The sequence below is a fragment of the Lissotriton vulgaris genome, chromosome 6, assembly GCF_964263255.1.
Source record: "Lissotriton vulgaris chromosome 6, aLisVul1.2, whole genome shotgun sequence".
Lineage (NCBI taxonomy): Eukaryota > Metazoa > Chordata > Amphibia > Caudata > Salamandridae > Lissotriton > Lissotriton vulgaris.
The window spans coordinates 221,288,102-221,310,897 of NC_141694.1; the positions used below are offsets into that span (position 1 = coordinate 221,288,102).

General features: G+C 44.4%; 1 protein-coding gene across 3 annotated transcripts in view; it reads right to left on the minus strand.

Moving 5' to 3' along the window:
* ATAD2B (ATPase family AAA domain containing 2B) overlaps positions 1 to 22,796 on the minus strand; it is a 945,800-nt gene that overhangs the window by 210,903 nt on the left and 712,101 nt on the right. For all 3 annotated transcript variants that reach the window (XM_086926259.1, XM_086926261.1, XM_086926260.1), the window contains exon 23: positions 9,549 to 9,671. In XM_086926259.1, coding sequence (XP_086782385.1) covers positions 9,549 to 9,671 — 123 coding nt within the window. The remainder of the gene's footprint in view (positions 1 to 9,548; positions 9,672 to 22,796) is intronic.

Consider the following 22,796-nt stretch of genomic DNA (forward strand, 5'->3'; position numbering starts at 1 on the left):
AGGGATTCCTGATTTTGTACGGATTCTATCTCTCTGAACACATCCCGTCAGGATAAAGAGGTAATCAAAAAGTCTGTTGAAATATATCATGAAAAATGTAAATCTAGCATCATAATAGATGATACTTTGGTGCAACAGTATTATAGCTATAGGGAATACTATAGTGCCTCATATTCTGTCCAATTTACCTTTGATTTTAATAATGAACATCGATAGACAATCTCTCACAGGACTAGACTGTTACCTGGACAATAATGTCTTTTGAGTTGAACTATTTAATAATTCAGACTAGTATGTCTATATAGGTAGACACTTTATGTTTGTGAAAATTCAGACACATCAAGCTTCTGTAATAGAAAATGGATAGTTTCCTATAGGACTATTCTGTTGCTTGAATGACACCATGTTCTTGTTTGACTTTCTTTTGCTATATCATTGAAAGTGGAATTTGTCTCTGTTATGTATCTCTTTAGAAATTACCATAACACGCTGTTTTTGAGAAAATATATCAAGATTTACGGATTTGTGATCATCAATTAACGTTTAAGGTATGCTACTTGTTCATGTTCTTTGAAAATAATAGTTTTCTATGCTTTTTGATCAATATTCCATAAACCGATTTCATCAATTTTGATGAGTCTTGTATACAAATAGAAGACTCTTGTGAGCACCGTAGTAAAATAAGTGGGGTCCTCTTTAATAACAGTATTTCCTTCTGTTCTGTTTGTTCAACCAATCTTTCTTCCTTTCTGCAATTTTTGAAATCCAATCATTAGCCAACTTGGATAAACCTAATGGATATAACCGTTTTTGTTTTTTTTTGTATATTTTTTTAATTTCAATTCAACTGTATGTGCAAATGTTGTAAAGTGTCTAATTATGGTATGTTTCACCCTTAGCCCTGAAGAAGTCTTTGTCAGAGACGAAACGCGTTGGCTGGCTAAGAAGGATATCCATTTGTGTTCTTGGATTTTTCCAGTGTGGAAATACCACAATAAAGAACTTGAATAAGAAAATCTTACAAGTGTCCGGACATTTTTTTACAAGATCGTGCACTTTCATATGTATTGTGGACATTTGAAATTACAAAGAAAATACCTTTTGGATGGGTGCTGATTTCTTATCATTCATTGCAATTTTTGGGCTTTGCCCTTGAACGAACAAACAGGGTTGTGTTCCTTGGAATCACAAGCACCATCACTCTTATTTACAAGCCACAGGTGTAAGCAGGTGCATTCTTCCTGCCTCAAACCTTGCTTTTTTATGTAACCAGTTTTTTGTGGACAATTTGCACTGCTTGTCCTAGGCATTACTGCTATTTATTGTTGAATTGTGTTTGATCATGGATTTTAATGACAACCGGGAACAAATGCTTGATGATCTATTTGATAAAGCAACCAAAGATAAGTCAGTGACACAAGATAAAGGGACTGGCAGTAACGAAAGACTTAAATCCAAGTTCACACGTCTAGAGAAATTAAAAAAAATGTGAGTTTGCAAAATGGTGGGATGGGGCCACTCTAAAGAAATATATCGAGAATAGACGCATCCCCCGGGGACTAAGAATAATGATCTTCCCCAGCTTTGAGGACTTGGACAAAGATCTATTAACTGATTGGGAGGAAGGCTTACATACCGCCTCTTATAAAATGATGACTATTATAATCACCAATGCGGAAAGGAAGGTAGCAAAGATCAGGGAAGAAATCATACAATTAGAAAAGGAAATCAATGAGTCCAGTCTCAAGGACATAATACAAAAAAATAATGAGATCCTTAAGAAAGAGTTAAACAGTTACCAATTATACTTGAAGGAAAAGAAACAGAGAAAAATACGCAGAGATGATGGCGATTATAAGAAGGGTTGCATTTTCACTTTTGCTCGAAAGTATGATGAGATAGTCAGAAAATCCCAAGACAAAAGTGAAAAGACAACACAAGTGTGTAGTCTAGTAATACTTCGTTGTCCTCAGTTGAATCTGACTCTGGAGAAGGCACTAGTACTATGGCTACAGACAATACATCTTCTGCTTTTTTAGAGGAGATACAAAGATATCGCCTAGGCAACTGGAAAAATCAAAATCAAGAAAAAGGCGCAAAATACAAGATCAGGCACAAAAGCAAGGGAACAGAACACAAAATAGAGAGACTGACTGACTGTCCAAATTTCTCTCCAGATTTAAACTCCTGTGCTAAAGACATTAGTGTTGTTAATTTGTCAGCCAGGGTCTTAACTGATGATGAGAAAAATGTACTGTGTAAGGGATTACATTTTTGCCCTACTAACCAATGTAATTTTGACAATGTACATGTGGACCTGTTTAAATTCACAAGAAAATTGAAAATAAAAAAAATCTTTGCTGAACATCCACCTGTGCCTCCCGTGTCCAACGTGAATCTAAGTGTAGACATACCAAGTATTAGTGATATATATCATTCACACATGCTAGCCACTATTTATGAGGAGGATGAAATTGGGGATGTGGTTGACTTCACAAACTTACTTGGTATTTATGAGGACTGTAATGAGGATAGTGGACTACGTAACAAGTCTAAATTTATACCTCCACAGTCAAAAGACACTTTATTGATGAGTTCGATAAAAAGGTGACCATAGACCTCTATAAATTGGAGGACAATCATGCGAGAAACCAGAAATTTAAACATCAGATGAATATGTCCAAAAATGATTGGACTTTATTGAATAATTTGAGACAAGATGATGAGCTGGTAATCAAAGAGGCGGACAAGGGTGGAAGTGTTGTTCTCATGAATAAAATGGATTATCAAGGTGAAATTAACAGGCAATTATCGGACTCAGAATGTTATGAAAAACTAAATCAGAACCCTACATCTAAAATTGACACCCTAATTAATGGAAAACTCTATGAATAGCATGAATCCGGTCTATTATCAGATAACGAATATCGATATTTACAGGCACATCATTCCAGATTTTCGTGTCTGTTTTTCTTACCCAAGATTCATAAAGGATGCGCATTTCCACCTGGGAGACCCAGTATTTTGGGTAACGGTGGTCTAACTGAGCGCCTCCCTGAGTTTTTTGATTTCTACATCAAACCATATGTACAAAATCTTCTGTCCTATCTACGCGACAGTGGTGACTTACTATGTAAATTAGAGGATTTCATTTGGCAGGATCCACAGTTACTATTTGTAACAATGGACGTTGAAAGCCTGTACACCTTATTGAACAAAGACAAGGTATACGGGCCTTGAGCCATTTTCTGTTCAAACGAGACAGCAACAAATTGGAACACACTTTCATGCTACTAGAAATGGCGGAACTAATTCTGATGAATAATGCCTTTTTGAGTAATGAAGAATGGTTCATACAGAAACATGGCACGGCGATGGGCTCCAGGTTTGCTCCATCATATGCCAACCTCTTCATGGGGTTGTTTGAGGTGGAGCATGCCAGGGGTCCCAGAGCCAAAAACTGGTGTGATCAAATTATATTCTATGCCAGTTATATTGATGATGTCATTCTAATATGGAATGGGCCAATAATCAACTTGTTGGCTTACTTTGACTATCTCAATGAAAATGACTTCAACCTTAAACTAATTATGAAATATTCATCCAAAGAAATAGAATTTTTGGACTTTAGATTCTATGCTTTTGATGGAAAAATTCACAGTGATGTTTTCAAAAAACCCACAGCATGCAATAGTGTACTGCCTGCCGCTAGTGCTCACCCTCAATCTACCATAAAATCCATACCCTATGGCGAGATGGTGAGCACTAGGCGCAACTGTAGCAGAGAGTGCGATTTTACTAAAAATCTGAAACAGATCAAATGTAACGTCCAAAGAAGGGGTTACGACTCAGAATGTTTGGACAAAGCTGAAACACGTGCACTCACTCTGGATAGAGCGAGCACATTAAAACATGCTAAAAATAAGAACATCAATGAAACTCACTCAGCACAAGTGTCCTTTATAACTCAGTACAATTCTTACAGCAGTCATCTTTATAACATATTGCGCAAGATTTGGCATCTTTTACAGGCAGAAAGCATCCCGAAAGACATTGTTTCTCTGAAACCAAAAATTGTTTATAAAAGAGGAACAACCTTGAAGGACACTTTGTGCCCTAGTTATGTAAGAGCTACTCAAAAAAGACCAATTGGTTTCCAGAAAAACCCAAAGGATTTTTTGTATGTGGTTGTTGTTCCATATGCAAATTTTGAAAGAATAAGATCAATCAATTCTCGTAAAATCGCTCTAAATGCTTTCAGATTAAAGAATTCATCAATTGCAACACTACTTTCACAATATATATATATTATTGTGTGCGTGTGGCAAAACCTATGTTGGTAGCAGTATCCGATGTTTAACAATTTGTCTACAAGAACATGTAAGAGCAATAAACAATGGAGACGTAAAATATCCGATGGCAGTCCATATTTCTAAAGAACATCCAAATGATAGAAATATTGAATTTCATGCCATTGATCATCTCAAAGCCGGAGTCAGAGGAGAGAATAGGGAGCTTGCCCTCAGACAACTTGAATCTAAAGAGATTTGTCGTCTGAGGTGTCTGCAATAGGGACTTAATCAAAATTCAGAATTTCATCACTTTCTATGAATTAGCATAAATGTCAAGCTTCAGTTTATCCGTTATGCTTATGTCTTAGAGATATGAACTGTGACTATATTTCTCTATGCATTTGATCTTTTGTTATATACAATGTATACGGCTTAAAAATAATTCCTCTTTCTATACATTGACCTTTGTATTCTTTGTGAACTATATTGTATCTGATGTTATCATTCTGCCGTCCATCTTTCCCTTATATATCATTTTGGTAATTTTTTACAACTCCTATTTCTAAAAAGGTTCCCAATTCCTTTCTTTAGAATAATGATCATGTGATATGGCATCAACCCTAATTTATGTTCAGCTCTCCTTGTTACTTTTAAAAATCTAAGATGACCGCTGGTTTTTGATTATAGATGTGACTAGCACTGGATTCCCAGAACATTATGTATTAATACGCTAACCAATTCTACATTAGTTCGGTATTACACAATCTTATTATTATTAGTCTGGGTAGTATTTAGCTTTTGGTGCCCAACTGTATCTATATCACAAATGCCAGTATTTTAGTTTTAATAAAGCATTCTTTTATGCTATTCCAGTCGAGGTGACGAATGTATTACCTCTGACTTTTAAAGTTGGCCGCCGTTTTTGTATAAGTATACGTAGCCTTCAAGCACTTTTTCTTAATAAATAGCGGCTTACTTGTCTGTACATTATGGTGTTGGTTTTATATTTCCTACTCTATGTCTTGATTTCACTTGCGTGTAGCATATAATTATTGTGTTTATAAAAAAAAATGTGTGTAACCGCGAACACGCCAACTAACATCTGAATATTTCAGTACTGGATAAATTTCATTACATACATGACGGGTCACGCTCTATTTTGATTCCTATATTAACTAATACTCCATATTATTTCTTTTTCCGTGGAATCACTTATTTTCACTATGTTGAACTGTATGGTTCCAATTTATTGTTTTTTGACCTTGTAAGATGGCCGGCGGATTCGCTGAATGAACGTGGCCTTTGAATTACCAACCTTTAAATTAGTCAAGCATATCTCGAACAGTTAATCTTTAGATCACGCTATCCATAGCGTTTTTAATTTTATTTTTCGTATATTTTCTCGAAAACGGGTGATCTGCATAAAATAAGATTTCTCCATGATAGGCACGCATTTTTATGCTCGATATCGTCAACTCAATTTGAAATAGCTTTCGACATATATATATTCACATTCTAATGTCGTTGCATTTTGGGCTTTGGAGTATCTTCATTTTTGGAGCCCAGAAACTCAAACACTCAGCAATATACCTGTGCTCGTATACATACTAGTATAATTTTCACATTACAAGTTGGCTGCCGCCGGTAATGCTCAATACGCTCGAAATCGCGGACCCACTCAAGAATAGTTCTCGATGCTAATAAATTCACGGATCATTTCGGTGCATTCTATATAGGTTCTATGCTCTGGTTTATCTTCATTTTTGAGCCTAAATACTTAAATATGTAAGAATAGAACCATGTCCATATATACACCGGTATATCTTTCACGTTACAAGATGGCCGCTGCCTGCAATGCTCGAATTACGACCGCTTTTTGGCACCAAATAGGAAAGTAATTAAACTCAGGTGCACCTTATTACACTACAGCCCAGGGTATAAAAGACAGGGGCTTTGACAGCTCATTTAGTTGCTGTCCTACCGTTGATGTGGAACTTCTGCTGGTTACCATACCTTTCCTAGGTGAGTGTAGATGTGGGCGCTTTCCTAGTTCTTCTAACTCGGTTGGGCAACTCTATTCAAGTTAAATTTTGCTTAATATTCTTGCTAATTTCGGTTTAGTATTTAATTTATTTTTTTAGTTTTATTAGCAACCAGCTTTAGTGAAGCTACTGATTTTTACTTTTTAATTTTTGCTGCCTTAAGGGCTCACACACTTGCTCCTTTCTTTTACATTAATGGACATGTAAGTGGCTTTCCAAATGGTTCTTTTTTCCCTATAATATCACTGTCTTAGAGGGAACTAAGGAGTAGAATACTCAATATAATTTATGGTGAATGATAAAATCATGTCCAATGTTAGTAACTAATAGAGTATATGTTATATATTATGTACTGAACGATATTTTTAATGTTAGAGAGTTTCTGGATAGGCATTGGGTGATTAAGCACGACAAGAACAGGTAGTCCTTTATTTTTTAGATGTGTCTATTTGACTATATGATCTAAGAAACTCACTATTTTAGTTCAACAAGTAAAGTCATGTTAATGTAAAGATGGTATTTATTTTCAGTGTTAGAAACACAACTATCTTATAGACAGGGATTCCTGGTTTTGTACGGATTTTATCTCTCTGAACACATCCCGTCAGGATAAAGAGGTAATCAAAAAGTCTGTTGAAATATATCATGAAGACTTTAAATCTAGCATCTTAATAGATGATACTTTGGTGCAACAGTATTATAGCTATAGGGAATACTATAGTGTCTCATATTCTGTCCAATTTACCTTTGATTTTTAAAATGAACATCGATAGACAATCTCTCACAGGACTAGACTGTTACCTGGACAATAATGTGTCTTTTGAGTTGAACTATTTAATAATTCAGACGAGTACGTCTATATAGGTAGACACTTTATGTTTCTGAAAATACAGAAACATCAAGCTTCTGTAATAGAAAATAAATAGATAGTTTCCTATAGGACTATACTGTTGCTTGAATGACACCATGTTCTTGTTTGACTTTCTTTTGCTATATCATTGAAAGTGGAATTTGTCTCCGTTATGTATCTCTTTAGAAATTACCATAACACGCAAATAGAAGACTCTTGTGAGCATAATTGGGATCCTCTTTAAGAACAGTGATTCCTTCTGTTCTGTTTGTTCAACCAATCTTTCTTCCTATTTTGCAATTTTTGAAATCCAATCATTAGCCAACTTGGATAAACCTAATGGATACAACACGTTTTTGGGTGTTTTTGTATATTTTTTAATTTCAATTCAACTGTATGTGCAAACGTTGTAAAGTGTCTAATTATGGTATGTTTCACCCTTAGCCCTGAAGAAGTCTCATTGTCAGAGACGAAACGCGTTGGCTGGCTAAGAAGGAAATCCATTTGTGTTCTTGGATTTTTCCTGTGTTGAAATACCACAAAAAAGAGCTTGAATAAGAAAGTCTTACAAGAATCCGGACTTTTTTTTACAAGATCGTGCACTTTCATATGTATTGTGGACATTTGAAATTACAAAGAAAATACCTTTTGGATGGGTGCTGATTTCTTATCATTCATTGCAATTTTTGGGCTTTGCCCTTGAAGGAACACACAGGGTTGTGTTCCTTGGAATCACAGCACCATCAATCTTATTTACAAGCCGCAGGTGCATTCTTTCTGCCTCAACCCTTGCTTTTTATGTAACCAGAGTTATTGGTATGTACCTCTAGAAGTCTACAAATTCCACACTTATATTTGGGGTAAAACAGTTTGTTAATCGAACAGATAACCCCTGCTTACCAACATTCTTTGTGGGAGAGCTAAGAATACAATTACTGCTAGGATCAATAGGTTAGATGCTAAACTGCTTTAGTATCAATGTTGAACGTATTTCTCCCTCAACAAATGTTAAATCTGATTTTTGATCACATTCATTTTTCACAGTTGTGAGTGATGATGTTGAGGAAGATTATGAGTGCTTTATTGCATCTAGTGATTGGGGATACACCAATTCATTCAATATCAAACCGAGCAAAAAGCTTTAGAGAAAGATTCAGTGTTGAAAAATGATTAGACTTAATCTGGAGGGTAGAACAATAGATAAACATGTACATGCTTCACTCAAGTCTTACTAGAAAGATGCTCTAGAGCGTATACTTTATCATGGGTGACCAGTTGATATCATCTGTAACTATATGGTATGAAGCCAATAATGTTGCACATGATAGACACCTTTGTATCTCACTTACTTGTTCAAGATATTTACCAGTAAGGCCTTACTTGGACAGACTCCAAACCATCCAGAACGCTGTCGCAAGGCTCACCCTAGGAACGCCACTCCACGAGCACATGACCCTGCACCTGCACAGACTCCACTGGCTCCCCGTCGAGAAGAGAGTCACTTACAAACTACTCACACACACCTACAAATCACTCAACATCATCTGGCCCAAGTACGTCAACGACAGATTGAGTTTCCACTCACCAGTGAGGAACTTCCGCTCAGCCGACATTGCCCTGGCAGAAGTCCCCCGCATCTGCCGTAGCAGATCCAGAAGCAGGGCCTTCTCTGACACCACGGCCTGGAACTCTCTGCCGTTGGAAATACGACGTACACCAATCCTGCTGGCATTCAGGAGGTCCCCTAAAGACTTGGCTTTTCAACTAACCTGAGCTGTCCTACCCCACCCCTCAACATCTTGAGACCCTCACGGGTGAGTGGTGCGCTTTACCAACCCCTGATTGATTGATTGATTGACAGGGATACCGATCTTCAGTTTGAACACTGTGCAAATTTGGTTTTCAAATATTAAACATTACAAAACAGATTCACCACCTTTATTGCCTGTAAAGGTACCTAACAAGTTAGCCATTGGCTTTTTGGGCTCATTCAAGATATTACCTAGACAGCATAATTAATCTTTGGTTTTGGAAGACTTTCACTAAATGGATTGAAGTGAATGCTATTGGGCCCATAGGGGGGACGTTTTCTGTCAACGAAGCCAACGGGGGCTCCAATGATGGAAAACTTGAGGTCCGCCAGTCTTTAAATGAAGTGAGCTGACACAGGGTTTGGCGGACATGGTGCTTCATCGCATTTGCCAAACTCTAAATGTAGCCCTTAAGAAGGAGCTTAAAGTCTTCCTGAGTCTCTCTAATGCTTGTAATGTTTTGAATTCAGGCAACCTAAAGCCTATATATTCTGCCAACATTATATTAAAGAATGAAGCGCTGGGCTTCAAACATAACCATTTATTAACTTACCTCTCTTTATTCTAGATTCTTTTATTTCTTCACAGCATTTGTTAAATTCTAGATCCAGTTCGGCAGCAACAATAGCATGTGCAGTGTCCTTCAACGTGCATGCTCGATGTCTTATTATCTTATCTGAACAAAAAAAGTAAACAATGTTTGTTTAAATAATTCTGTTCATATTGGTACTGTTCAAAAGATAGCAAAGATTTTAAATCTTGCAACCAAATGTATAAGTTACTTAGCTTTGTTAATGCTCTCTCTGGACCGCAGATTGCTCATCTTTATAATATTCTGAGGTGGCAGACTGGATATAGATGTTCTTTTACTAATGCTCCCTGTGCACCCGTAGGAGGCACCATATTATTGTGGCGATTTCATATCGTCACAAAGGTGACAGAGTGGAGTCACTTGTAAGTGCTCACATCAGTTTCTTAATCTTTCCCCTTCCACGCCCTCCAAAACAGAGCACTTTAAACCAATATCAGGTGACAGTATGCCAAAATCTAACTTGGAACCTTTTTGTAGGGCTGTGAGGAATCTGCAGGTAGATAGATTATTCACCAGAAAGAGGGTTAACGAAGGTAAGTAATGCATGATACTTCTGACTGCTAATTTGTCCCCTTAGGAATAGACACTAGAACAAAACTTTCTAAAGGTGGAGGAGTGGAGTCAGGTTAGAAGTCTTGCAGGACAGGGTGGGCAAACCAACTCTCTTATTGGACCTCACTGTCAAGATAGCAGTGTTTCATGAATATGTGTGGTGACACACAAAGTTGCAGTTCGGCAGATGTCCGGAACCAGCATCCATGTTGTATCAGCCTTGGCCCTGGTGGAATGAGCCTGCAGGCCTTTTCATCGAGGGTCTTTCTTAACTAGTGTGTTGCATATTTTATTACAGATAACTTTTCACCCTACAGAGTCCTCTTTGGCACCAACTTGCCTTTCCTGGTCTCTGTGAACCCCATAAAGGAAAGATCATCTACACAATCGTCTTTCATATGGTCTGCGTAGAAACTCAAAGCTCCCTTAGAGTCAAGCCGATGAAGCCTCTCCTCCTCCTCCTCCTCCTCCTTCACGGGGCGGAGGAGCAAAAAATGAAAGCGGGTAATTGATTTACTGACATGGAAGGATGAAACCACCTTTTGCCGGAAACTTCAATATGTCCAAGAAGAAAGTTGCTTATGGAGATTGCATACAATGCACCTGACATTCCCTCAAACAGTGAGCAGAAGTGATAGTAATAATGGAAAATGTCTTATTTGCCAGAAGCCAAAGTAAGCAACTGTTCAAAGACTTCAACGGCATTCACATAAGGATCATAATGACTGGATTTGGCACCCACTCAGGAATGACGAATGGCTTTGGAAGGAACATATGCATCCGAAGTTTCCAAATGTTATGTCATGATATTTGATAAAGCGCACTGCTGCCCAGCAAAAGGGCATCTCAGCGCTACTAGCAAACGGGAAGAGAGGCTGCAGACAAAAAGTGGGTCTATAGTAGAGGGAAGAGGTAGGTCTTAATAGCCTTACGAAAAGCCAGGTAACTATCAATGCTGCGAATGTGTATAGGGAGTGAGTACCAGAGTTTAGCAGCCAGTCTGCGGATGGAGCGCCTAACAGCACGTGCCCTCCTTCCCTGGGGAACAACTGCCAAATGATGACCTATCGAGCAGAGTTGGCAGCTGGGACTGTATGATGAAAGCAGTTTGGTCAAGATGCCTGGAGAGGAAAAAATCAAGATTTTAAATGCAATGCAGAGGGACTTTAACTCAACTCGTCTGGCCACAGGTAACCAGTGTAGCTGACAAATAGCACTGGTGGTGGAGCAGGTTCTAGGAAGGCCAAGGAGAGTTATGGCAGCTGCGTTTTGAACCCTCTGCAGTCTCAAAATCTCATTCTCATTGGCCCCCAGGTAGAGCAAGCTAGCGTAGTCCAGTCTCGGCAAGACGAAGGCCTGAACAATAACCTGCCTGATGGGTGGATCAAAAAAGCCCAACAACGGTTTGAGCCCGCCTAGTATACCAAAACACATACCTGCCACTTTTAGTATGAACCTGGAAGCTGAGACCCAAATCCACCCAGACACCAATATTTTTCACCACCTGTTTGGGGGCGGGTGCACATCCCAGGGTAGCAGGCTACCAGCTTTCACTCCACAGCTCAGGATCTTTCCCCACCAGCAAAACCTGCAATTTGCTGGCATTGAGCTGGAGGCAGTTGGCAGTCATCCACTCAGCGACAGCAGCGAGATCGCTCCGAAACGTATGCGTGTCCCGTACCCAGTCCTCGGAGAGTGCAACCACCAACTGCATATCATCTGCATATGATTCTACTGCAAGTCCTCTACTCCTGGCCACTGCTGCTAATGGTTGGAAGTACAAGTTGAAGAGCGTTGGGCTCAGAGCAGAGCCCTGTGGCACACCCTGTTTAACAGTATGAACCAAGGAGGCGAAAGGGGGTGCCGTTACCTGAAAGGTCTTCTCAGAAAGAAAGGAGGTGAACCAGCCCAGGGCAGGGCCCATGATGCATGCCTCTTCCAACCTTTGCAGCAGGATCTGGTGAGAGAGAGTGTAGAAAGCAGCACTGAGATCCAATAAGGTCAGAGAAAAAGTATGTCCCGCATCCAGTGCTACCCTCAGGTGTTCGGTCACAGCTAGGAGAGCAGACTCCGTGCTGTGCCCCGGACGGAAAGCATTCTGAGTGGGGTCAAGTATGTTATCCTCTTCCAAATAACCTGTCAGAATGGAATTTATGTAGGCCTCAGAGATCTTGGATGCACACGGCAGGAGAGAAATAGGACAAAAATTCTCAGGTTTAGCTGTATCGAGGGTAGGTTTTTTTTTTAACAGGGGAACAACTCTGGCCTGATTCTAAGTTCTAGGAACAACTGCCTTGGACAGGGACATGTTAATCACCTGACCCAGAGGTGTAAGAAGCACAGGTAGCAGCTTCCTAAGTTGATCAGGCTTCATGGGATCAGCTGGAGAGCCGAATTTAACCTTGCTGCATATGTGCACAGCTCTTCGTGGGAGATCAGCGAGTAGGGGGCAAGCGGCCGAGTAGGATGGGGGGTACACACAGGATCAGAGCACGTATTGGCTTGATGAAAGGTCTTGTAGAGGTTATCCACCTTGGTGACAAAAAAGGTGGCAAGAGCCTCACAATGCTCATCCGACGTGATAGAGGGCGCTGCAGATACCCCCGCCGATTTAAGAGCTTTAAGTATGGAGAAAATGCTCTTGGTGGGGTTGCTGTTGTTACTGATCTCATTTGCAACGTAGGCTGCCTGTACAGTCTGAATAGCTCTGTGAAACTTCTTGGTGGCTGCCTGATAACACCCCTTTAGGATCGGGTCATAATCTCGTCGCCACGCCCGCTCCAACCTCTTCAAACTTTGTGCATAATAGCGAGCTTGTCATTATATCAAGGACTAGATTTGGTGTTATGGCACTTAGACCACTTAGCAGGGATACGTGTATGCAAGGGGCGGAGGACCCAGTCCGATAGCGTTTTATTGGCAGCATCCAGATCATCCATCAAGCTGGGTATGTTCGTAGAGAGGAGGGTGTGGAAATGGTCAAACTTTAATTTATGCCAGGGGCATTTAAGAGAGAATTTCTGAAGCACCCTTCGAGGAGGCTCTACCCCCGATAGTGTCATGGGGATCAGATAGTGGTCAGACCAGAACACCGGAATGGGAGTAGTAACTGTGAGGTAGGGTAGGTTAGAGAAGACCGGATCTAGCAAATGGCCGGTCGAGTGGGTGGGGAAATGAACCTGTTGGAGCAGCTGAAAAGCCGCTAGGTCAGCAGAGAAGCTACCCACTTCTGAGTCATGGGGGTTGTCAAGATGAAAGCTCAGATCACCAATGACACTGAAATTAGCAGACCTCATAAACAGGGAACTGACTGTCGATAAAAGCAGTCCTAAACTCTTTCGAAGTACCTGGTGGGCGGTAAACCAGTAGACCAGAAATAGTACAGCTAGCGTTAAAGAAATCTCAAAATGCGCACACTCCCAGCCCACCAGGGTTTCTTTAAAAAAAAGTGCAGGTGTAGCAGGATTTGAAAACCACTGCAATACCTCCCCCTCTAGCCTTTCTATTGAGAGTCACAATGCTGAAACCCGGGAGGAGCGCCAAGCCATGTCTCAGCCACCATGTCAGCTGACAGCCATGTCTGTCGGAAAAAAAGACATCAGGAGATTCATTGAGTAACACGTCGTGGACATCAGGAAAATGCTTGGTAAGGGAGTGACAATTAAGGGTAAACAGTTTGATATTCTGTCTACAGCAGAGGGGAAGTGGGGAGGGATATGGTAGTTGCCCAAGATTTGAAACCGCAACTCTCACAGCAGAATGGGCCCTCAGCCAGGTTACATAGAGGGAGACTACAGGGGCTCACTATCTTCCTAATGGGAAGGAGGTCGCCACGAGAGTAGATCAGCTTAACTGTAATCGAACGGGCAGCATGTCTGGCGTTTGGTGACGTCCAGGAGCAAGCGGTGCACCCGCTGCGCGGCGGCGGTCTGTTCATACCTTAATACTGAAGAGCAGGAACAGTACCGCCCCCACCACTGCCAGAATCGCGCACCTCAGGGCCGATATAAAGAGAAAGTAACCGCCCTCCACAATACCACATAGGGGAATTGTTGTACGTGAACACCTGCATGAGCCTTCCCTTTATCAACGGCAAAAAGGCTTTCAGTGCCAGTCGGATCGCCCGAAGCTCCAACCAATTGATATGGAGCTTGGCTTCCGCCGGAGACCAGAGTCCTCGGATCTCCACCTCCCCCAGATGGCCACCCCATCCCAGAAGGGGATTATTGTGAGATTTGGGTGGGGAAGGAAGAAGGGTTTGCCCTTGAACCAACCGCGGTCTGTTAGCCACCATTCCTGGTCTCTCGCAGTGCAGTGCCCTCTGAAACCTGAACAAGGTTGGTGAGATTCCCTCAATGCTGTGCCCATTGGAACTTCAGGTGCCACTGCAGAGCCCGCATGTGTCACCGTGCATGGGTCACTAGTAGGATGCAGGAGGCTATGAGGCCCAAGAGTCATCCAGGATAGAGGCCGAAATATCAGTATCATAGCCTGAATATCCTGGACTCGCTATTCGGGATGATAGGCCCGAAACTGCAGTACATCCAGAAAGGCTCCAATGAAAGGGAGCATCTGAGACGGGGTCGGGTGTGACATCAGGCACGTTTATCGTGAACTCCAGCAAATGCAGGAGGTTTGCTGTAGTCTGGAGGTGGGAGACAACTGCTTGGGGAGAGACCGCCTTCAACAACCATTCATCGAGATAGGGGAAGACTGGAGTCACTGTTCTTCACAGTCGGGCTGTGACCAACGCCATCACCGTTGTGAACACCCGAGGGGTGCTGGTGTGCCTGAAGTGTAGCACTGCAAATTGGAAGTGCTCGTGGCCCGCCCTAAACCACAGGTAGAGACGATTGGCAGTTAGGATGGGAATATGAAAATAGGCATCTGCAAGTCCAGCGTCCTATTCACAGCAGCCCCTGTGACAGGTTTGGACCAGGTACCCAGAAGGACATCTGTTAAGGCCTCATTAAAGGGCAGTAGGGGCTCCGAACTGGATACCCCAGACTGCAGGACCTCTGTCAAGACAGTCTTGACCGCCACTGTAGGGTGCAAATGATGCTCCCTCCTCCGTAGCCAGGGTAAGAGGGGAAAGCATGGCAGAGTCTGGGGAGGTGTAAAAACCACTGGCATCACCCAACTCCTCATATTAGTCCACATCTTGTTGTTGTAGTATTTCTAAGGGATCCTGCTTCCCCTCCCAAACTCCTGCCTCCATCCCTAACCCTTCCGGCAAGGGCAAGGTGAACAGCAAAATGTTGTGTGTCTTTGTCGGCGCCAGTCTCTATGTCGGGGAATGCCTGAGGACCTCGGAGTCGGTAGCAACACCAGGGAAGGTCGCTGTGGAGGTGTGACCAACATCGGTCCGGATCCGGGAATGGGTCTAATCGGTCTAATCGGAGCCCGTGGTTCCGGAGCCAAAGGTATGGGAACCACAGGGCCCCTCTATCCTCAGTCTGCAGGGCCGGATGGCGCCCCAGCATGGTCAGGCTGCCCAAATATGGTGCACATGGCGTCATAGAACTCCTTCAGCTCAGCAAGGGTCACTTCAACTTTGAGGCTCCTCCTCAGCGTTGCAAGATTAGCAGGACGATGTTGAAGCACGCTTTGACTTCTTGGTTTTTTTTATGGTGCCTCTTACCAGATTTCGACAAACAGGACTTCGATTCATCGAAGTGGTGCTCGGACCTTCCTCTCAACTGAGACCTGGACTGCAATCGAGACCAACAAGATGACCTCCGTGGTGCTGGAGGCAGGGCGGGGAGTAGCTTTAGAGACCGCTCCCTGAAAGTTTCCAGCCATGACCCGGCAATCTGAGCACGACTTAGTTGTGGTCGCGCTCCAGGCATCATCGAGACACAACGTGGGGGTCCGTGACCGACATGGTGCGGTGACAGATGCCACACGACTTGAATCCCGAAGTCTTCTTGCTCGAAATTCCTAAACACACCAACAAAGTTGACAAAAGGGTGGAAAAAAGTCAGTCAAAAAATGACGGGGGGTAGCGCTCTTCAACAGATCGGTGCTGGCTGGCACTGAAAAAAAAGAACTGCCTCAGCGTGCCAGAGTGGCGGTTGCATTGATAACACATGCGCCATGACGACAACGAACAGTACACCGATGACGTCCCGCATAGTCGACCGACGCCACCTACCGGCATGCAGAGCTGCTGCTAAGAAAGATATTCCGGATCCAGCATTATGCCTAGAAGTTCAAAGTTAAAGAATCTGCGGCTAGAGGTCTCTATTAGATATGGCCAAAAGTAACACTTTACTGTACCTGCTGCGAGGTTGTGCTGGGCCAACAACAAAGCTAACAAGTCAAAATGTCTGGCTTTAAGTGTATTAACTGCACCTCGCTTGCTTGCACCATTGTTGTTTTGACAGAGTTAACTGCGCGATACCCCCCGGCGCCCTGCTCGACTCCCCCCTCCATTTTGTATCTGTTGTTGTTGTGCTCCGTGTTGACCTGAGCCCGCCCCGCCTCCCAGCTGAGCCGCCCTCCCACTAACTATTTACAGCGCTCCCTGTCCCAGAAGCGCTGTGATCCCTCTTTGCTTCTGCCCTGAGTGGTCACTCCCCTGCCTCTCCACCTGAAGCGGTATCGTTAATCTGAGCTGCATTGTGTGACTGTACCCTATTTAGAACTGCTAAATATTTGTATTGACCTCGCCTGCTTGCCGGTATCTTTAAGTGCGCTGCATTGATTGATTGTGCCATATTTCGACCTGTGCATTTTTTTGAACAGCTAATTAAGTGTATTAACTGCACCTCGCTTGCTTGCACCATTGTTGTTTTGACATAGAGTTAACTGCGCGATACCCCCCGGCGCCCTGCTCGACTCCCCCCTCCATTTTGTATCTGTTGTTGTTGTGCTCCGTGTTGACCTGAGCCCGCCCCGCCTCCCAGCTGAGCCGCCCTCCCACTAACTATTTACAGCGCTCCCTGTCCCAGAAGCGCTGTGATCCCTCTTTGCTTCTGCCCTGAGTGGTCGCTCCCCTGCCTCTCCACCTGAAGCGGTATCGTTAATCTGAGCTGCATTGTGTGACTGTACCCTATTTAGAACTGCTAAATATTTGTATTGACCTCGCCTGCTTGCCGGTATCTTTAAGTGCGCTGCATTGATTGATTGTGCCATATTTCGACCTGTGCATTTTTTCGAACAGCTAATTAAGTGTATTAACTGCACCTCGCTTGCTTGCACCATTGTTGTTTTGACATAGAGTTAACTGCGCGATACCCCCCGGCGCCCTGCTCGACTCCCCCCTCCATTTTGTATCTGTTGTTGTTGTGCTCCGTGTTGACCTGAGCCCGCCCCGCCTCCCAGCTGAGCCGCCCTCCCACTAACTATTTACAGGGCTCCCTGTCCCAGAAGCGCTGTGATCCCTCTTTGCTTCTGCCCTGAGTGGTCGCTCCCCTGCCTCTCCACCTGAAGCGGTATCGTTAATCTGAGCTGCATTGTGTGACTGTACCCTATTTAGAACTGCTAAATATTTGTATTGACCTCGCCTGCTTGCCGGTATCTTTAAGTGCGCTGCATTGATTGATTGTGCCATATTTCGACCTGTGCATTTTTTCGAACAGCTAATTAAGTGTATTAACTGCACCTCGCTTGCTTGCACCATTGTTGTTTTGACATAGAGTTAACTGCGCGATACCCCCCGGCGCCCTGCTCGACTCCCCCCATCATTTTGTATCTGCTGTTGTTGTGCTCCGTGTTGACCTGAGCCCGCCCCGCCTCCCAGCTGAGCCGCCCTCGCCCCTCCCCCTTCCCACCATCCATATATGACAGCAGCCCAAGCGCGCAGCGTTCACGCGCAGCGACCGCGCCCCATTCGCGCCGAAGGTGCGCCAAAGGTAAGCCCGTCTACGCCCGTCCGCGCCTGGACCGCGCCCAGCGCCAGACCCCCTGCCCCTCGCGCTGCCCAGCCCTCCCGCATTACCTACGATGCCACCACCCTCCTAGCCCTTAACCCCGGTCGCGCCCCCAACTGCGTCCAAGCCGCTCCTGGACACACCCATGGACCTTTCTCTTGCTACTCCTGCAAATTCATCGGCACCGACAACATCTCCGCTACAACCACACCACAGATTCCCGACCCCAACCACCTACAATGCATCCTTCTCAACACTCGATCGGTCCACAGACACGCCATTGACCTATGGAATCTACTAGACACCATCTCTCCAGACATCGCCTTCCTAACAGAAACATGGATGAACGCTTCCTCCGCCCCAGACATCACCATTGCCATCCCTGAAGTCTATAAGATCACACGCAAAGACCGTACCGGCCACACAGGAGGAGGAATCGCTATCGTCCATAAAAAATCAATCCACATCTCAACCAGCTCTGACGTCAACCTCGCCAACTCTGAACACCTTCACTTCCAGATCCACATCGACCCCAAGACCACACTCAGAGGCACCCTCCTTTACAGACCACCAGGACCCCGCGCAAAATTCAGTGAAGACATCACGGACTTCATCACTCCACACGCGCTCCCCTCCAAAGATTACATCCTTCTGGGAGACCTCAACTTTCACCTTGAAAAGAACAACGACCGCAACACCACCACCCTCTTGGACAACCTTGCCAACCTCGGACTTAAACAACTGGTCACTTCCCCCACCCACATCGCAGGTCACACACTCGACCCCATCTTCACCTCCAGCAATCATGTCTCCTTCAGCCACACTACGGATCTCCTCTGGACTGACCACAGCTGCTTTCACTTCACCTACAACAAACCGAAACCCACCAACCACCTCCAACCAACTCTGCAAAGAAACTGGAACAAAATCACCATCGACCAGATCTCCTCATCGCTCCTTCTAAACACCCCAGCCCACTCTTCTATCCCAGACCAAGCCGCCGCCAACTTCACCCTATGGTTATCCAACACCGCCGACATCCTAGCACCACTGAAAAAACGTCAACGCAAACCTAGCAGCAAGAAGGCCTCATGGTTCAACGATGATCTTAAGAAGTCCAAGAAACTCTGCCGCTCCCTTGAAAAGGCCTGGAAAAAAGACCCAACCACTAGCAGCAAGGACGCCTTCAAAAACGCCACCCGCACACACCACCAACTAATCCGAAAGGCCAAGAAAACAGCATTCAAGGATCGACTAGACAACAACGCCCACAACAGCAAGGAACTTTTCAACATCGTCAAGGAATTTACCAACCCCTCGGCCAACTCCAACGACATCACCCCTTCTCAAGCCCTCTGCGACTCCCTGGCTTTATTCTTCCACAACAAAATTGCAGACATCCAAAACAGCTTCGACAACCAACCCGGAGACCAACCCACCCAACCATATGCTGAACATTCTCCCCCCTTGAACGCTCTTAACGACTGGAACCCAATCTCCACTGAGGACACCATCCGCCTGATGAACTCTATCCACTCAGGATCCCCCACAGACCCATGTCCTCACCACATCTTCAACAAAGCAGACTCCGTCATAGCACCGCACCTCCGAGACGTCATCAACTGCTCCTTCAACTCCACCACCTTCCCAGAAAGCTGGAAACACGCTGAACTCACCGCCCTTCTGAAAAAACCCACAGCGGACCCCACCGAACTCAAAAATTACCGCCCCATATCGCTCCTTCCATTCCCAGCCAAAGTCATCGAGAAAGCTGTCAACAACCAACTCGCCGCCTTCCTCGAAGCCAACAAATCCCTCGACTCCTCACAATCTGGCTTCCGAGCAAAACACAGCACTGAGACCGCCCTCATCGCAGCAACAGACGACATTCAAACTCTACTGGACAATGGAGACACAGTCGCCCTCATCTTCCTCGACCTCTCTGCAGCCTTCGACACAGTCTGCCACAGTACCCTTTTACAACGCCTCAGAAACATCGGAATACAAGGAAAAGCACTCGAATGGATCACCTCGTTCCTCACCGGAAGAACCCAGAGAGTCCGCCTTCCACCATTCAAATGCGAAGCCACTGAAGTCATCTGTGGCGTACCACAAGGATCCTCACTCAGTCCCACCCTCTTCAACGTATACATGAGCCCCCTTGCGGCCATCGCTCGCCAACACAACCTCAACATCATCTCCTACGCGGATGACACTCAACTGATCCTTTCTCTCACCAATGACCCCAGCACCGCCAAAACAAACCTACACGAAGGAATGAAAGAAGTTGCCGAATGGATGAAACAAAGCCGTCTGAAACTGAACTCAGATAAAACAGAAGTCCTCATCTTAGGTACATCCCCCTCTGCATGGGACGACTCTTGGTGGCCGGAAGCCCTTGGAAAAGCACCCATCCCGACAGACCACGCACGGAACCTAGGCGTTATCCTGGACTCTTCACTCTCAATGAACAGACAAGTCAACGCCGTATCCTCATCCTGCTTCAACATTCTTCGCATGCTCAAAAAAACATTTAGCTGGATCCCCACCGAAACCAGAAAAACAGTCACCCATGCTCTGGTCACGAGCCGACTGGACTACGGAAACACCCTCTACGCAGGTACTACCGCTAAACTCCAGAAGAAACTCCAACGAATCCAAAACGCCTCAGCCAGGATCATATTAGACATCCCACGTAACGAACACATCTCTGGCCACCTGAAAGACCTCCACTGGCTACCCGTCAATAAGAGGATCACTTTCCGACTGCTAACCCACGCACACAAATCACTCTACGACATCGGCCCAGAATGCCTAAACTCACGACTGTCCTTCTACACCCCCTCCCGCCAACTACGTTCTTCCAGCCAAGCCCTCGCCACTGTTCCCCGCATCAACAAGACCACCATGGGAGGCAGATCCTTCTCATACCTGGCAGCTAAAACATGGAACTCACTCCCCACCTACCTTCGCCTTACCCAGAACCACCTAGCTTTTAGAAAGCAACTTAAAACGTGGATATTTGACAAATAAGCGTCCTCCCCTCCCTAAGCGCCTTGAGACCCTCTGGGTATGTAGTGCGCTATATAAATTCTCTGACTTGACTTGCATAGATGAATTTTGTTAATAGGCGAATTACATCTACCACTTCAGATGGCAAGTCAAAATAAATAATCTGTCACTGCTCAATTTCCATGAATGGAGGTGCAGGTTGTAGAGGGGAAACAGCATTTACCATGATGCCAGAACCACAACTTACCTTAACAAGACAATGCCTTTACAACGAGTGGAGTTAGGTAAGGCTGACAGCTTCACCTTTTCCCTGCTATTGTTCAGATGACTGCATGTCAAGCGCTTGTAACTACTTGACAATTCAATTGAATAGTAAATACATCGAAGGGAAACTGCATGAATTTGACTGCTTTTAATATTTGACCCGCAACCTGACTGTTTTAGATTCAGGCGCACGCTCACTACCTACCTCAATTGCTCGTGTCCACTGCCATTTTGCACTTGCACTTTTTGCTCCCTCCTTCCAGGAGTAGAAAAGGCCCTGCCATCTTGCGATAGTTTGCGCTGTAGTGGCTGGCAGGCCATAGAATTTAAATAAGCCTGCCAGCACGGATGCCAGCGGGCGCGCCAAAGGCAAGCTCGTCTCCACTGTCCGCGGCCAGCGCCTTCCATGCTGCCCAAACTCACCCAGGTTCTGCATTTTCGTCAATAATGCTAAAAAGTCTCGACACCAGGGGAAACTGTGGTTGCCAACTATCACCAGATAAAATTATGGGACCCCCTCACATGTTACACGTGTAGATCTCCGTTCCCTTTCACATACATATGCCCTAAAACAACGGGTACACTTAGCAGCGCTCAATTAAAAGGGGGACTAATCAATGCGCATGCTCAATATATAAACACTCCCATGATATCAGAGATTTGATTACGGAGCTACAATTTGATTTTCTATTTGTTACAGAAACCTGGCTAAAGGAATGGTGTAATCCGGATATTGTGGCAGCAGGCTAGAACCCCAAACCCAAAAACACGATTTGCAGGAAAGATAGAGGAGAATTTACAGGAGCACTAATCTATCGCCCACCCGGTCCTAGTGCTACTTTTCTAGACTCACTGGGGAAAACCCATAGCCACTTCCTGCTCAGGTACGCTAACTTCACACTCCTAGGAGACTTTAATCTCCATCTAGAATGCAGAGAGCAGCAGGGAATGGACAACTTCTTTGAGATAACAGAATCCCTCGGAATGCACCAATTAGTTGATGCCCCGACGCACCAGGCAGGCCACACACTGGACGGGGACCGCTCCAAATTCACCTAGTTATCAGTTGACACTCCCATCCCGCATATATGGTCAGACCACAAATGTATCCTCCTCATCATCAAGAGGCCAATCATGAAAGGTTCTGCCTAGCAAATCACCCCCTTGACAACCAAGGCGCAAGTAGGCACAATTAGTCACCAATTCAAAGCTGCCCACTATTACCCATGCCAGCATCCCTATCGTAACTAAAAATACCGCAGAAGATTTCCAACTCTTTCACACTTGGATGACTTCAATAAGCGACAAGCTAATGCCACTAGAACAACCTCATAAGAAAGTGTTAGCCAAATCACATAAAGCCCCTTGGTTTACGCCCACTTTAGCTCAACTACATCTCCGATGTAAACAATTGGAAAGCAAGTGGAGAAGGGCCTATGACCCAGTAGACCAAAAAGCTTTCAAAACAAGTAGGAGACAATATCACACCCATATCAAATTAGCAAAA